General features: G+C 39.9%; 1 protein-coding gene across 1 annotated transcript in view; it reads left to right on the top strand.

The window, feature by feature from the left end:
• Positions 1-7222: 7222 nt before the first annotated feature.
• ASXL2 (ASXL transcriptional regulator 2) overlaps positions 7223-16743 on the top strand; it is a 128139-nt gene continuing 118618 nt past the window's right edge. Inside the window, exon 1 of the mRNA XM_063078347.1 lies at positions 7223-7437. Within this exon, the coding sequence (XP_062934417.1) occupies positions 7381-7437 (57 nt within the window). The 5' untranslated portion in view covers positions 7223-7380. The remainder of the gene's footprint in view (positions 7438-16743) is intronic.

The raw sequence follows: 16743 nt of genomic DNA, 5'->3' as shown, positions 1-16743 counted from the left end.
CAGATAGATCTACCATATGACCCAGCTATCCCACTGCTGGGAATATACCCAGAGGAATGGAAATCATCAAGTCGAAGGTATACCTGTTCCCCAATGTTCATTGCAGCACTCTTTACAATAGCCAAGAGTTGGAACCAGCCCAAATGTCCATCACCAGATGAGTGGATACAGAAAATATGGTATATCTACACAATGGAATACTACTCAGCTATAAAAAAGAATGAAATACTGCCACTTGCGATGACATGGATGGACCTAGAGAGACTTATATTAAGAGAAACAAGTCAGGCACAGAAAGAGAAATATCACATGTTCTCACTTATTTGTGGGAGCTAAAAATAAACAAATAAATACGCACACACACAACAAAACCCGGGTGGGGGGGAAGAAGACATAACAATTGCAATTCCTTGAAATTGACAGGACAAGTGAACAGAAATGAGGTTATTGAGAGGGAGGGGGGAGAGGGAGGAGGGAGGGAGGTTTCGGTAATGGGCCACAATAATCAACCACATTGTCCAGAATAATCAACCACATTGTGTATCAACAAAATAAAATAAATAAATAAATAAAATAAAATTTAAAAAATATATATATTTGTCCATTTTACTTTTGGAGGCTACTGTGCTGTTTTAGCAGGGGCACTGCAGTGTGTGTTTTCTCATGGGATAAAAACAATCCAATTCAATAAATTTTAGATTGCCTCCCATGTGGCAGCAGAGCAAACCCAGGATGAAAAGAGGGAAGAGTTAAATCTCTCCCTCTTTTTTTTATACCTATTAGTTAGCTCTCAGTAATAATTATAATTAATGCATTTTTTGTTTTGTTAGAAAAGAATGTCTTCTTTTCATAACTCCCAACCCCTTCCAACTACTCTGAGATAATTATTTTTAACCATTTCTTCAGTATCCTACCAGAAATTTTATTTGTATGTACTAGCATGTTGCAGGGCAGGACAACATGTGGGAAGTTTATTAGAGAGTGCCCTTAGGATCAACATCTGTTGGGGGAAGGCAAGGAAGCAGGACTGGGCAGAGGGAGAAGGTGGGCTTTGCTTCAGTTTCAGCAAGTGTTTCAGTCAAAACCATGAGGCGCTGTGAAACTGGGCTAGCACTTCAGAGTTACCCTCAGTTGGGGTGAGGCGGCCAGGCCTTTACACCCTGACGTTGACCAGTCATCGGATGCAAGCTGCCCTGAGAAGTGACCTTGTGCAAAATGGCTCTCTTCAGCTGAGGAAAATTCTTAGAGAAAGTTCCCAACGGCTGGGGGAATAAGTCATTTAGTCCTGAAAGGGAATATGGGGAGTGAATTAGAATGTTATTTACAGTCCACTTGGAACCACTTATTTGTGTAAGTTCTGTGTGCAGCTCTTCCAGGATTCTAGTGGGCCTCTTTTCTTGAGGGAAGTTTATAAGGAGAGGAGGGTGGAACAAAATACAGCCTCCACCACTGCAGTCAAGCTTGAGGCTGTATCTCTACTCATTGTCTTTCTTTTCTACTATCCGAATACAGGTTTCTCTCACCCTTAGTTATTGCCTCTGCTGGTCTAGGTGGCCTATCTGGGATGTGGCCCAGACCTTCATGCTCAAGGGGTCTGGAACCCTGTTAACAATTCCCTTTTCAGGCTGTAGCTGATGTACTCATCCATTTACTAACAAAATTGGGTAAGGGAATACCAAGGGACACCTAAGTGGATCGCTTGGGTGTCAAATAAGTTCCTTCCGGCTCCCATTGTGCAACAGATTCCCAACTTCCTCTTGATGATCAGGGTCAATTACCCCTGTCAGGATGGTGACTTTTCTTTATGGCCTTGACACAAGGAGTCTTAAGTGCTCAGAGAGCAACTGTAGCTTAAAGTTCAATGAGACTCCCGCTGTGCCTCTTGGTGAAAGCAAGAGGCCCCTTTGAAAATCAGGATTTCTAAACTCACAGAGCCCAGAGTTAAGAGGATGGGATGCACAAAGCAGGGCCATACCTACTTCCACCCCTTCATTTCCAGACCCATATATTCTACCTTATTGAGGACAAAGCACGATATATTGGTCATTGATTTAGAGTGTAGGAATGTGTTCTTGAGGGTGGCATCTCTTCTTCATAGGGTATATCTCTGGGCTGAGATCTCAGTGTGCCTTCAGTGTCATTGCTCAATCAGGCCAGGAGTTTCTGGGTAGTGTAGGACGACAGTAGACTACCACAAATTCAATCAATTAGTATCTCTGATTGCAATGTACATGAGTCTGTTCCTGTTGCTTATGACAAAATATTTGGAACTGGTAATTTATGAAGAAAACTGTGGACCTGAACCCCTTCCCCCACCCTTAAATATTAACTGACTAGCTTTTCTGCTTCTGTAATTAGCTTGTGCAAGGTTTTATAAGCCCCTGCAGAGGGTACTTTCTGGTAAGGGCAGATAAAGGACTTCCCAAACCGCCCAAAGTTCACCCAGTTCCGGGAAGGGCCTAACCACACAAGGGGTGAGCTGTTGGGCAATTCCCCAGTTCCTCATCTGTATACCACCCCACTGAAAGCCACCAATGAATTTAAAAGTCACCTCAGGTGACCAATAAGCTGTATACAACTCATCCTGTTGCCAAAGTCTGCCTACCAAACTGTATAAAAAGTGTTCGTGTTAAGAGCTCGGGGTCGCTTCTGTCCTGAAGACGGAGCGACCCCAGCATGCTGGAATAAAAAAACCTCTTGCTTGATTACAGCGATCTCTGTCTCCTGGTCTTCGCAAGATGAGCCTTCCCAACAAGTAAGATTTGTGCTTTCAGGCCCAGTCTTACAAAACAAAATTTATTTCTTACAGTTTCAGAGGCTGGGAAGCCCAAAGTTCAGGGAACACATTTGGTGAAGGACTTGGTGGTGGTGACAGTGACCCAGGGGTGTCACATGGCAGAAAATGGCAGATTAGAGAGAGACTAACTGCTCTTCTTTTAAATCCCTCAGAACCATGCCCCTGACCACCACTATTAATCCATTCACTATGGCATGGTCCTACAATCTAATCACCTCTTCAAGGCCCCACCTTTAGTGGGCTGCCTGGTTAGCTCAGTTGGTTAGAACGCAGTGTTGATAACCCCAAGGTCCAAGGTTTGGATCCCTGAACCAGCCAGCTGCGAGAAACAAACAAAAAAAACCCCACCAACAAAAAAACAAACTAAATATAGAAATTCTTAGGGACACAAAGACAAGACAGAGGCCCCACCTTTCAATTACCATAATAGGATTTCCCATCCTCAACAGTTACAGTGGTGATTAAGCCTCAGTGAGGTTGGGGGGACATCCAATCTACAGCACTATGTGAGGTGAAAATTATATACTTTTTGAAAAAAATAGCTCCTGGAACCAGAAGATCCCATTGTCATGTGTTCACTGCCATATCTCCTTTGGTTTAAAATGAGTTCTTTGATGCACTATTATGGGATCCCGTGTCAGTGGATCTAACTCTCTGTAAGCCCTTGAAAGTGGTGCTGTTTAAGGCTTTATGGGCAGGAAAGGCAAACTCATACCTGAAATATACATCTACTCCAGTAAAAATGAACTGCTGCCCTTTGTAAGGTGACAGGGTCCAATGCAGTCAACTTGCCACCAAGTGGCTGGTTGGTCTCCTTGATGGACGGAGTGAAATCGGTGGTTCAGTTTTCATCTTTCTTGTTGGCAGGTTGCACCTCAGTAGCAGCAACAGCGTGAATCAGCCTTGGTGAGTGGGCGACCGTGCTGCTGAGCCCATTTATAGCCTCCATCCCTGCTATGAGTTACTAAAAAATTTTATAATAAAACTGAAATGTTAACTATAGGAGATGGGTTAAAATTATGTACATAATCCAAACAATGAAATGATACATAGTTATTTAAAATTATGCTATATGTTAGAGTTTGAGGGTGTCAACTAGCCCAAGTTTGGCAAAAAACTGAAAGATACATAGAGGAGGCAAGCAGATGGAGATAAAGATATCACATTCATAATGATAAAACCATGGAAGATAAAAGCTTTGGTGCGACGAACAAATGAGCCTGCCAGCACTCCCTGTCCCCAACTTCCCCAAGTCTAGATCTGAGGATATCTTATCTGGATAGAAGTTTGGTTCTACAGAGGTGGCATACTTAACCATTGTGGGGCCATTTATGCTCAGCCAATGTGTTAAATTGAGGCTAGACATTCCTAGCTTCTTCCCTTCTCTATCACACTTCCTTCACATCTTTACAGGTTTTTTCTGAGGGTACTCAAATAAATTACTTGCACAAGGGCCAAGTCTCAGCCTCTTCTTCCACAGACCTAACAATTATCTTTATTTATTTATTTATTTTTGGCAGCTGGCTGGTCCAGGGATCCGAACCCTTCACTTTGGTGTTATAACACCGTGCTCTAACCAACTGAGCTGGCCAGTCAGCCCTTGACCTAATAAATATCTATTAAATTTTTATAACGAGAGCTTTTGTAAACATGAAACAAAGTTATTTTTATTTTGAAAATGAAAATCTCATGTGGATTCCAAGATAAAGCATGCCTAATTTTGGCACTGAATATTTGTAGCCTAAAAATTATCGATCTCATTTTCTATAGTATACTAAGATAAAGTATGTCAAAGCAGGTCATTCACTTTACTGTGAAAGAGTCAACCCCTTATTTCTTAAGGTAGAAGAAGGTACTGTTACACTTAGAAGGACAGAGGAGTGGGTGGAAGTTGTGGAAGTGGAGACAGTGAGTATAGGCCATACTTTGAAGACATTTATTGACAAGTAAGAGAGAAAAATAATTTGGTAGGAAAGGGTAGTGCGGTAAAGAGACTTCTTTACTTAAGCTGGAAGGGTCTTGAAGAAAATAATGGAAAATAATGGAACAAACAGGGATAGTTTATGAAGCAACATTCCAAAGAAGAGAAGAAGGAATGGAGTTTTTCATACTGTAGGCAATATACTGAAGGAGGAATTAGCCTATTTTAAGGAGGAAGAGGTTAGGATTGTCAAGTTTATGGGTAAATCTACAGGCTGAAGGAAGGCAAGGTGAGACTGCAACTGGTGGCCATTAATTTTTATAAGATGTATGAACACTGTTATTAGCTAAATGAAGAGGCAAACTTAGAGGTAGGGGTCTTCAGGTAGGGCAAGTGACCAGGGATAAGTCAAAGGATGACTAAATTGAATATAGAAACTATCTGTAAAGCTAAGATACTTTGACTTAAGAACTATGGAGGATATCTTAGGGGTGGGTGGGGTTTTAAGAAGATAGATCTGGCATCCTTTGAAGAGTGGATACTTTGAATGAGTAGAACGAGAGTAGAAACACAACATTTAAGGAAATCCAGAACTAAGGTGGAGATGATGAGAGAGATGAAAATAGGCACAATGAATTGAATTAATACACATTTTTGAAAACAAAAATACTATTTGGAGAATTATAATTTTATAATAATAATGAACTACCTAGATCTGTGGAATATTAAAAAGTAGGAAGTGCAGGCTCTCCAGTTAACTCAGTTGGTTAGAACACAGCCTTATAACACCAAGATCAAGGGTTCAGATCCCCTTACTGGCCAGCTGCCAAAAAAAAAAAAAAAAAAAAAGGTAGGAACTGCAATATCACAAGCTCTGTCCTCGAAACTAAAATCTGGTGATGGAGCTCCAAAAATACAAAGTAAGGACAGTTGGAGTACCTAGCACAGTCGGGTCTGAAAACAAGTTGGGGTAGAGTTCCCAGGTCCAAGCAGCAGGACTAAATAGCAAGCCCCAGTCAATAGATAGGGGTGGAGAAGGGTTTCTTGAACTGACTACAGACAGACATAGGCTTTGGAGGGAGGTGCTACGAGTTACTAAAGAAATCTGAAAATATATCCATATCAATTGCTGAAATGGGGCTGTTTGATCAATGACTGAAAGAGAAATAGGAGGGTACTTCAAAAAGTTAGTAGAAAAATAGAATTAAAAGATAATATGAATCTTTCCATGAACTTTTTGGAGACCCCCTCCTAGAAGCGAGTATCTACATGGCCTCTCAAGATCCCTATTAATGCTTTGTATGTGTGTGTAGAACACCCCCTTTTGAAAAATTCAGGAAAATGTATGAATCCTCTTCTCAAAAAATTCAGGTACAACGTATCGTCCATAATTTTAGCCCATGAACTTCTGAAACTCATTCCAGGACTCCAAGTACGGTGCTCACCTGTCTTTTCTCCCCAGAGGCAGCCAACCCTCAATCCTGTTTTAGAATATAGTTTAGCAGATCGTTTGGAAGCAGGTGGATTTGGGAGATTAGCAGGTGTTACTACATTCTTTGTGTTTGCAAAACATAAAGACATAGATAATACGATGGAAGATGCCACATTCTAGATCTTTCAGAAGGCTGTTATAGACACTACGAATAATGGATTTTAACCAGATAAAGCTGAATCATTCAGCAAATATTTACTGGGCGCCTGATATGTACAGGCACTGAGCCAGGGACTGAGCTCACTAAGATTAAAAAAGACACCATTTCTGACTTTGATGAGACGATTCACATGCAAAAGCATGAATGCAGTTACTGGTGGCCTTAAAAAGTCATCTAAGTTTGAGAAGCAGTCTGCGGAGATGCAAAGGGCTCGGAGCTGGCAGTATGATTTTTAGTTTCTCCACATTGTAGACTTGGCAAGTCGCTCAGTCTCAGTTACCTCATCTATGGAATGAGGTTAACAAATAAACGAAAATTACTGCAAATCTTCAAAAAGATAACTTTTGTAAAAATGAACTTAAATGAGAAAGCACACAGTTGGCAGGGTCACCCCTGGAGGGAAAGGGCCAGGTCTCCCAAGTCTCTAGGGCCACCGCGGCCCCTCTCACGCGGTGGGGACCGGCTCATTACGCCTTCACCGGATGGATCAAGTTCCGCTTCCGCAGGCAGATTTTCGCTGTAGCAGCGAGCTAGGTTTCCGACGCAGTTAAGGGCGGCCCTCCCTCACGCGCATGCTCCGGAGGAGAGGCGGAGACCGGAAGAGTGGGGGCGTGGCGGGGCGCCGAGACCGCGGGCTCGCGCTCTCTGCGGCCAGGCGCGGGACGCGGGGGCGCGCGCGCGCTCGTTCGCGCGGCCGGGTGCGTACAGTAGTGACGGCCGCGCGGGAGCGGTCACATGACTGGAGCGGCAGCCTGTACAGTAAGAACCCAATATGGCAGCGGCGGTAGCAGTGGCAACGGCAGCAGGAGAACCGGCCGCCCCATAGACTCCCCCCCCCCCCCCCCCGCGCACCACCCCCGCCGCTTCCTCTGCTTGGGTGCTGCTCCGGCCTGACTTCCCCTTTCTCCCACCTTTCCCGGCACCGCGGGAAAAGCAGCGCAGGGCAGAGCAGGCAGGGAGGGCGGCCGGAGCCGGGACACGGGAGCCTCCCAGTCAGTTCAAGACCCGACATGAGGGAAAAGGGCCGTAGGAAGAAGGGCAGGACCTGGGCGGAGGCCGCCAAGACGGTAAGGGGGAGGGAGCGAAGGGGAAAGCCGGGAGGATTTCGTTCCCTTGCCGCCCACCAGTCTCAGGGAAAGGGTCACTGGCTCAGCGACCCGGCTTGAGGGTACACAAAACCGCGCGGAGAGGGCGGCGGTTCGTGTCGGGGTTGCGATCTCTGTGGAATGGAGGCGCCCTGCGGAAGGGGGTCGCAGCGGGGTTGTGGCTTCTCCCAGCGTTTGCGACGAGTCCTCTTGGCGTTTCTCTCGGGGACACGTCGCTATCACCCCTAGTCTGTGGTAGAGCTCGCCCCGGCACCGGGAAGTCAGTTGTGTTTGCACAGTAGCCGGTTCTTCTCCCTTGTGCGGCTGTAGAGCCCCCATTGGATGCAGAGAGGAGAAGGCTTGTGCGTGCATCCAGCCCCGGAAAGAAGAGGGGAGCCCTGCAGCCTGCTAGAATTTACCCGCTGAGCAGACATGCCGCCTGACCCCGGGCCCCCTGCTCATCCGGCTCTTGGAGCCGACGTGAGGTCACGAGGCTTTTGTTTTTGTTTGCTGTTGGAGCTGCAAGTGCAGGAGGTGTTTAGAAACGAAGTAACAGGTGGGACTTGTAGAATTTTTTTTTTCTGTTTCCGTAGAGATCAACTCAGAACAAGGCAGCAATGCATGGTGGGACGTGTAGTTTACCCGGCCGCACTTTTCCGTCGCCAAAGTGATGGTGGCCTAACGAAGTTGTAATTAGTGGGTAAAACAGTTTTTCCCTTAATTTTCTTATAAAGAAACTTAGAGATGGGTTTTAAAAAATGGAATATTGAAAATTAGTGAGAACTTTCACTGTCTTTTAAGAAAAAAACTAAAAGCGCGCATGTATGTAGAAATGAAACGGTAGGAGAAAGTGAAATTCATTCCATCGTTGAGGGTGCAGCAGAAAAGTAATAGGGCTTTAAACAGCAGCATTTCAGTGTCGGGAAGTGAGAGGTATTTACCCCTTTAATGGTGAATCATGTCAGTAATAACTTGCACAACATGGAGAGCCTTTGTAAATGAACTCTCGTATGTCATATGGTTTATTTTTTAAATGAGATCTTTCTGAATACAAAAGTAATAAGTGTTTACTGTGGGGAAATTTGGAAAACTATAGAGAAGCATAGAAGAAGAAAATTAAAAATAGCGTGTTTCACCCCTCAGCTATACTCGTATCTATTAACATTTTAGTATATTTCCGTCTAGTCTTTTAAATTTATTTACCCAAGTATGGGTCATACTGTTTATTCAGTCTTGTGCATTTGTTTTGTAAACCTTGTGCTTTTGTTTTGTAAACTTTATGTGTTAGGGAGTTGAAGAATCTTCAACTTGTATTTCTTTTTTAGTTGGAAATGTGAAAAAATTAGTGAAGAAATAATAGCACTCTTTGTTTATTGAGTGTTTTCAAACAGGATATTTTCATAATTGTGACTGTGCTGGTAGAGTTTCCCTCTAGAAGATAAAACTCTAGAAATAATTTTTTTGGTGGTGGGGAGGTTAATTCTCCACAGAATGCTATTTTACTTTCTACCTGATGGATATCTTAAAAGACTTTTTCCTGTTAATACAAGAAGCATGGTAAATTTTCTCCAACCTTAATTGTGTTAATTAGTTTTAAGTCTCTAGAATCTTAACAGTACTTTTTAAGTTATGGTTTCTGGATAAAATAGTCTGATCATTGAGAGGTCATGACAAATAGGAGAAATTAGTCACATCTACTATTTAGATTTTCCTGTAATAAATTAGTATATTTGCTTATTTCGTGCACTAGCTAGCTATGTGAAAAATGGTATTTAGAAGATCAAAAGGCTAGTTTGACCAGTAGAGCTCTGAGCGAGTTCCTGAGGGGACCAGTATACATAGCTTGGTATTTTTGTTTGATTCTGGCAAATATGTAAAGCCCCAGTCTAAATAAAAATGAGTTTTAGAAAGAGAACGATGACTTTAAAACTTTTTTTTTTCTAGTGGTCAAAATCTAGAAAACATCTGACTCTTTTTGCATTATTTTATCATCTATGTTATTATATGATCTATATATTTTATCTATAAAGTGAGGGGATTAAACTAAACCTCAGTGTTCAAAAGGTTTCTGTAGGAGAAATAGAAGTAAAAGTAGGAGGACTACGCAAAAGTAGATCTTTAATATTTCAGACTGCAGAATAATGAAATCAGAAAATTAGTGATTTGACAAATGAAAGTAACTTGGACCTTAAGAAGTGGTGCAGTTGTTTAGATGATCAAGAGGACTAGGAGAAAGGGTCATAAGGCTTAAACTTATTTCTTAGGCATTAAGATGTCAGGTGTTACAGGAACAGAGTTTCAGCAAGGAAATAAAATGACTTACCAGTAGAGGTAGTATCTACTTATTTCATTGTGCTCTTAGTACCTGCCTTGTAGAACTATACTGTTTTAGGGAGCCCTATTAAAACGGGGTTGTATTCCTGACCAATAATATAGTAACAAGTAAATGTATTTAACAAATAATATACGTGTTATACAGGGATGGTACCTACTGGATGTGTGTGGGTACGTGGTAGAGCTACTAATGGATTGATGTAAGGGTGCTATAAACTGAAGAAGCAAAATAATAAGATTCATAATTACTATATAATAAAATTATGCCAAAGTGTGATAAAATGAAAAATGTATAGACTGGTCCCAATAACTAAGGACATCAGAGAGAGAAGTAATGTAGCTGTGATTCAGCTGATCCTGATTGCTCATTTACTACTCTGAACTGTCTCCCTACTGATCTTAAATTTGCCCTATCTAAACATACTAGTTATAAAAAGTATTATTCAACTATTTAGTTAACATCTCACAAGTTTAAAATTTTAAGGGCAGTAGTAATGATTGGTGGTAATGGAAATTATTTGGATGAGAGAGATATAGTATAGTGATTAGTTCAATTTAAATGGAAAAATTTGTAGTAAGTCAGAAATTCTGAGAACCATTACATTAACTTTAGAACTATACTCAAAATTAGGCTTAGTTTTTAAAAAACTAAAAAGACATATTATCTAAATATGTGATGGCATCCTTGAAGATTTTAGCAAAGCAGAATTTTCAAAATAGCACAATCTCATTGATCTTATTTTCTTTTTGACTTTTTCTTCTTACCCTCCACCACAACTAGGGAAACATTATAAGGGAAAAGTGTCCTAAAAGGACAAGAGAGAGTGTGTGTTTATGTACAAACACATGTGTGATTGTAGGTGGAAAGGACAGAGAGGCAGACTGTAGAAATTGTTCACTAGGGGTAACTTTGGGTATCTTTTGGGAGTAAAATGGTCAAAACGTGAGATGTGAAGTATGGATATTAGAGGTGAGGAGCATAATCTGTAGTGTAGATGTCTGGAATATGATTTGCAGACTGAAGAAAAGAATAAGTTAAAAAAATTCTGTCTATATAGACTTTACTCATTGATTAATATTATTTTGAATGTACACAAGAGTTTATTTTTGTCATTCACCTTAAGTTATTTAACTTTAGGGAATAAGATAGAAGATAGATAATTTCTATTAAAGGGATAATACTGATAGGCTCATTACTTTGGTGTAGGAAGGGTAGAAAATGGAAAATAATTATTTTAAAAACATAATAAAAATGTAACAATTAGATATTTAGAAAAAATCTTAACAAAGTCCACTTTAGAAAAATGGATGTGTTAGCTTAGAAATTTTCAGTATTCTTGGTCGTCATCATGAGTAATTTTTTCTTAAAAAATGAGGCTTAAGAGTATGGTCAGGCCTGGTGATGTCCCTTTACATGTATATTGACCAGGCCAGAAACATTTTAAGACTGTGTATTGTATTTGTAGTTGTATTAGAAACTCCAGGAGAGAGTGTGCAGCTTGAAAAAACATATTCAACAAATCTGTTGTTTTTTTTTACAAACTATAGAAAGTAAAACTGGGCAGTCATCTTGGCTCGTGGAGTACATAAAAATTAGATTCAGAAAGCATTGTAAGGGGCATGGGCTAAAAATTGAGAAACTGCTCTGATGCATAATTTTCAAAACTATAACTGCATATTCACATTTATGAAATTACTTTTTTTTTTTTGGTGGCTGGATGGTACAGTGTTGAATCCTGGACCTTAGTGTTATCAGCACCATGCTCTTACCAACTGAGCTAACGGGCCAGCCCCCCATTTATGAAATTACTTTCTGCAGGTCTCTTATACTAGGTGACTTGATGTAACACTCTTTGCTAAAGTGATCTGCCTTCTAGCTATATTATTGAAGTAAAATTCCCTTGCATTTTGCTTCTTGAATTTTGTATTATTTTCATAATTTTTTCTGCCCGGTTTTCATATTCCGTCCTGAAAGCTCACAAACCTCCTAGCTTGTTGATGGGGAAAAAAATCTTTTTTGGACACGTACATTAAAAATTTCTGTGAATGGTGCTGCTGCTACATCTCTTCTAGAATTCTGACAGGAGTTGAGAAAATTACCTCGTATTTGCAGAAGTCCTTGCTACTTCCTCATCCACAGATTCTAGCTACTCTTGAGAGGCTGTGCAGTTTTGCTGTTGGTAAAAGGATATTTTTTCGCTACAAAAGCTGTCTGGAAGCAGGCCAGTGTATGGAAGATATAAATACAGGGAACTGATCAGTAGGAAGGTTTGCTAAAACCTGCTGTCTTTGTCCTTTTTACAAAAGAACTGTGAGTGCTCCTCTAATTCTGTATTTTTTCCTTCCACATCTCATAGAGGCCATCCTCATAGTTTATGGTACTGTACAATTTAGTTTTTAGTGCAGTGTGATTTATTATGTTTTTAGTGCTCTTAAGAGTTTTTTTGTTTTTGGGTTTTTTTGTAGCTGGTGGGTACGGGATCTGGGATCCAAACCCTTGACCTTGGTGTTGTCAACACCACGTTCTCCCAAGTGATCATACTAATTTGTAAGAATGCTTTGTAGATAAAGGAAACTAGTTCTTTGTCATAGGTGTTGCAGATCTATTTCCCCGTTTTGATTTATGGTGTTTTTTTGCTGCCCAGACATTTTTAATGTTAATGTAGGCAAATTTATCAGTCTTTACCTTTTAATCTTTCTAGGTTTGGGGTCCTATTGAGAAGATTTCCCCTACTCAAAGATTATAAATTTGGTGCTTTTAAATAATGGTAACCCTGAAGGCTTATCATCTCTAAATAAAATACATCTTTTCATTGTAGACAAATAGGAGGAAATTCTGTTCATATTCCAATTAGAGTTCGCTGTTTAAGGCAGAGACTTTCTTTAAAATGTTTCTGCTTGTAGAGTTTAGCTCAGTTTCTTGCACAGGAATGCTTTATCTTTTTTTTTTTTCTTTCTTTCTTTTTTTGGTACCCTTTTTAAAATTGGAAGTAAAAGACACTGTTGTCACTTTTAAGAGAGCACAATTCCAAAAAAGCTAGTCAGCTTTATTAAATATTGTTTGCCAGGAAAACTGGTTAATTATCTTTGTGAAAGAAAATGATTCCAAGACACACCAGGGTATTTGCCTCCGAAGGTTCTTGAATTACATTTGGACACTGGGAAATGTCTATGATTAACTCTTACTTCTGACTTTGCTTGACAGAACTAAAACTGGTTAATGGTAAATACACATATACTTGGTCCTGTAAGTTTTACAGTTTCCTCTGAGTAAGTTGATGCATCTTTTGACAAAAATTATGTTTTGAGAGACTTTTCATTTGAAAAGTACTTGGCTACTGACAGCAGTTAGTACCGCATTTAGAATGGACTTTTATTAGAGTTCACTCCAATCAGCTTGGGATGGCCCACATCATCTTGAATCTTTAATTTACTGATGTTTGAATTATTCAATAGCTGGTTTAGCCATATTCAGTTTCAAATAAAGTGTTTAATGGTGTTTGTGACTTATTTCTAAATAGTAAGACTACATTTTAAATGTATTGCTATTTTTTTTTTCCCCTAAAAAGATGACCAGTAAGGGGATCTTAACCCTTGACTTGTTGTTGTCAGTACCACGCTCTCCCAAGTGAGCCAACCAGCCATCCCTATGTAGGGATCCGAACCCTTGGCTTTGGTGTTATCAGCACCACACTCTCCCAAGTGAGCCACGGGCTGGCTCTTTGCTATTTATTTTTAATGACTGATTTCTTATCTGATTTGAGAGGTTCTAACTGACAGATTTTGTAAGTTTAAAATGGACGTAATGTGAAATACAGTAAAGTATTATGAAAGATTTTCTCTTTTGTATATATTTTGTTTGTGTGAAAATGTAAAAAAGGGATAGATTACAAGATAAAGATAATAGAAAAACGGTTTTCATATGTATCATTCATAATCCATGAAAGACATAATAGGAAAAAAAAGGAACTTTTTTTTGGCTGGTGCTGGCCCGTGTGGGGATCTGAACCCTTGACCTTGGTGTTACAACACTGCGCTCTAACCAAAAGGACTATTTTTAATTGCATCTTGGGAATAGCCTTAACAATAAATGTGTGGACCCTATTTAAGAAAACTGTGTAATTATTAGGTGTTGGTTAAGAACATGGACTTTATATCACACAAATCTGGATTTGATCTTGGCTTTACCATTTATTGTGTCAGCTTTGACAAGCTATTTATTTATTTATTTATTTATTATTTTTTGTTTATTTTTTCTTCTTCCTTCCTCCCTTCCTTTCTTTCCTTTCCTTCCTTTCATTCTTTCCTTTCTTTCTTTCTTTCAAGATGACTGGTAAAGGGATCTTAACCCTTGACTTGGTGTTGTCAGCATCACGCTTACCCATTGAGCTAACCGGCCATCCCTATGTGGGATCCGAACCCATGGCCTTGGTGTTATTAGCACCACACGGTCATGAGTGAGCCATGGGCCGGGCCATTAACAAGTTATTTAAACCAGTGCTGAAACATTAATGTGCATAAGAATCTTTTGGGAGTATTATTATTATGCAGATTTTGATTGAGTAGGTCTGTAGTATGGCCAGAGATTCTGCCTTTCTAGCAAGTTCCCAGGTGATGCTGGTGCTGAGGTCCAAGGACCACATTTGGAATTGTTGGGCTTTACACTATCTAAACTTGCTCACTATCCCCAACTTTAAAATGGAAGTAATAATAAAACCTGCCATTTGGGGTGTCAAATGATGAGGTGGAAATATACGAAAAGGTCTTTGTACAATGCTTGTGTTGTAAGCACTGTTTGTTAATACTATTGAAAAATGAATAAATGTGAATCATTTTATGTTTCTGAATGGGAAAACTAATTATTATAAATATGTTATTTCTTGGCAGACTAGTGCAGAGGTTCAGAATAGTTCTGACGAAATGCCATTTAACCTCAGGGACAGCTCATTTGCTGCTTGCTTCCCAGGGTCAATGTGGAATCACACAGAGACTTAACATTGGTTATGAACAAGTTTGGGAACTCACTGAAAGATCCATCTCCTGCCTTCAGGAGATTCTGCACAAAGTTCCAGTCTCCTGACTTGCGCCTCAGTTGCAGATATATCTACCCTGGATCTACCCATGATTTGCACAAATTTTGTCAACTCCCCCCCCCCATTTTAGTAGTGATGTTTAGGTGTGAGTCCAACTGTATTTTCTTATTTATTTAAAGTTAATTGATTTTTGCCATGAGTAATAATAATAAGAGGTAATGATTTATACAGATTTTATGTTTTTGATTACTGCTAAAAATATTCTTTTTTCCATTATGCCTTTAGTGGGTTATTACTGATATTTAGGAAAGTGTATTTTTAAAAAAGTATTAATCCTGTGGGAATATAGTTTTAGCAGGTAGAGTTCTAAGGTGGCCCCAAGATTCCTATCTGAGTAATCCCCTCTCCTTGAGTGTGGGCAGGACCTGTGAATATGATGGGATATAATGCCTATGATTTGGTTGTTACATAGCAAAGATGAAGGGATTTCACAGAGGTAATTATGTTTGACTGTAATCAAAAGGGTGAACCTGACCTAATCAGGTAAGCCCTTTCAAACAGTATGTAGAGGTCAGAGAGAAGAAGAGAAATTTGAAGCAAAAGAGATTCTTCTGTTGGCCTTGAAAAGAAGCACAACAGCCATGTTGTGAACTGCCTATGTAGAAAGCCATGTAACAAGGAACGCAAGCAGCCTGTAAGAAATGAGTGATTCCCAGCTAAGAGTCAGCAAGAAAACAGAGCCTCAGTCCTACAACTGAAAGGGTCTTAAATCTGCCAGTGAGTGAGCTTGGTAGAGAACGCCAAGCCTCAGATGAGTTCACAGCCTCAGCTGATACTTCAGTTTAGTGAGACCCTAAGCAGAGGACTCACCTAACCTGTGCCCAGATTCTTGACACACAGAAACTGTAAGGTAAATTTGTATTGTTTTAACCCAAATTTGATAATAAAACTTATAATCACAAATAAAATAAATTTGTGTTATTGAAGTTGCATAATAACAGATGAATAATAATACTAAAATTTGGGAGGGTGGGGGAGCAAGATTGGTCTCAGAGGTTTAACTTGAGTATTCAAGGAAGACAGATAAAACATTTACAGGTGGACAATACGAAAGGGCATTCCAGGCAGAGAGAAGAACTGAAAAGAAGGAAGACTGGAAAATGCAAGGTATGTTTTATGCATGGCTAAATTACCTTTGAGTATTGTGAAGTATAGTGGAAGATAAAGCCAGAAAAGGTAGGTTGGGGGCAAAATGTGGAGGGTTGTAGAAGTTGGGCTGACAGGTATTTTTATTCTAGATGTAATAGAGAGTTTTTATGCAGGAGATAACATTGTGTCTCGGTTTTAAGCACATTGGGGCATTGTGGAATTTATTGTAGAGGGCTGGAAAGTCTGGTGGGAAAGGGTATAAATTTCTTTTCCTGTCTTTCAAATGTTCTCATTTCATATCTATTTTACTTACACTTATCCCACTTGCAGCTGTCCAACAGAAGCCTTAAGTTCCTCCAGTCTTCTGAAGTTTTCACACATACAAGAAGTTCTGGAATGCTCTTCAACACAACAGAATCCTACCATTCTTAAAGGAAAAAACAAAGCAAAACTCTTTACCCCAGTTATTCCAGCTCATGTTGATTTTTCTTTTTCTTTGAATTTCTGTAGCACTGTTCTTTGCATACCACAGTCCTCTGTACCACCAGTTTTAAGGTTGCTTCAGGTGCTGGAATCAGTCAGTGCTGTGTGTTGCACAGGGGGAACATTCATATTGCATTCTGTGTGAATACTGCTTCCTTGAGTCATACACCACAGTGGCTCTGGAAGTCGTGATACCTTTTGTGAAAACATGGTTAAATATTGATATATTTATTTCTGGTGAAAATTAAGGACATCTTTGCCAGGAAAAATTCTGTTATTACTTGAGAAC

The sequence above is a fragment of the Cynocephalus volans genome, chromosome 14 (assembly GCF_027409185.1).
Source record: "Cynocephalus volans isolate mCynVol1 chromosome 14, mCynVol1.pri, whole genome shotgun sequence".
NCBI lineage: Eukaryota > Metazoa > Chordata > Mammalia > Dermoptera > Cynocephalidae > Cynocephalus > Cynocephalus volans.
This window is presented reverse-complemented; position numbering and strand designations above follow the sequence as displayed.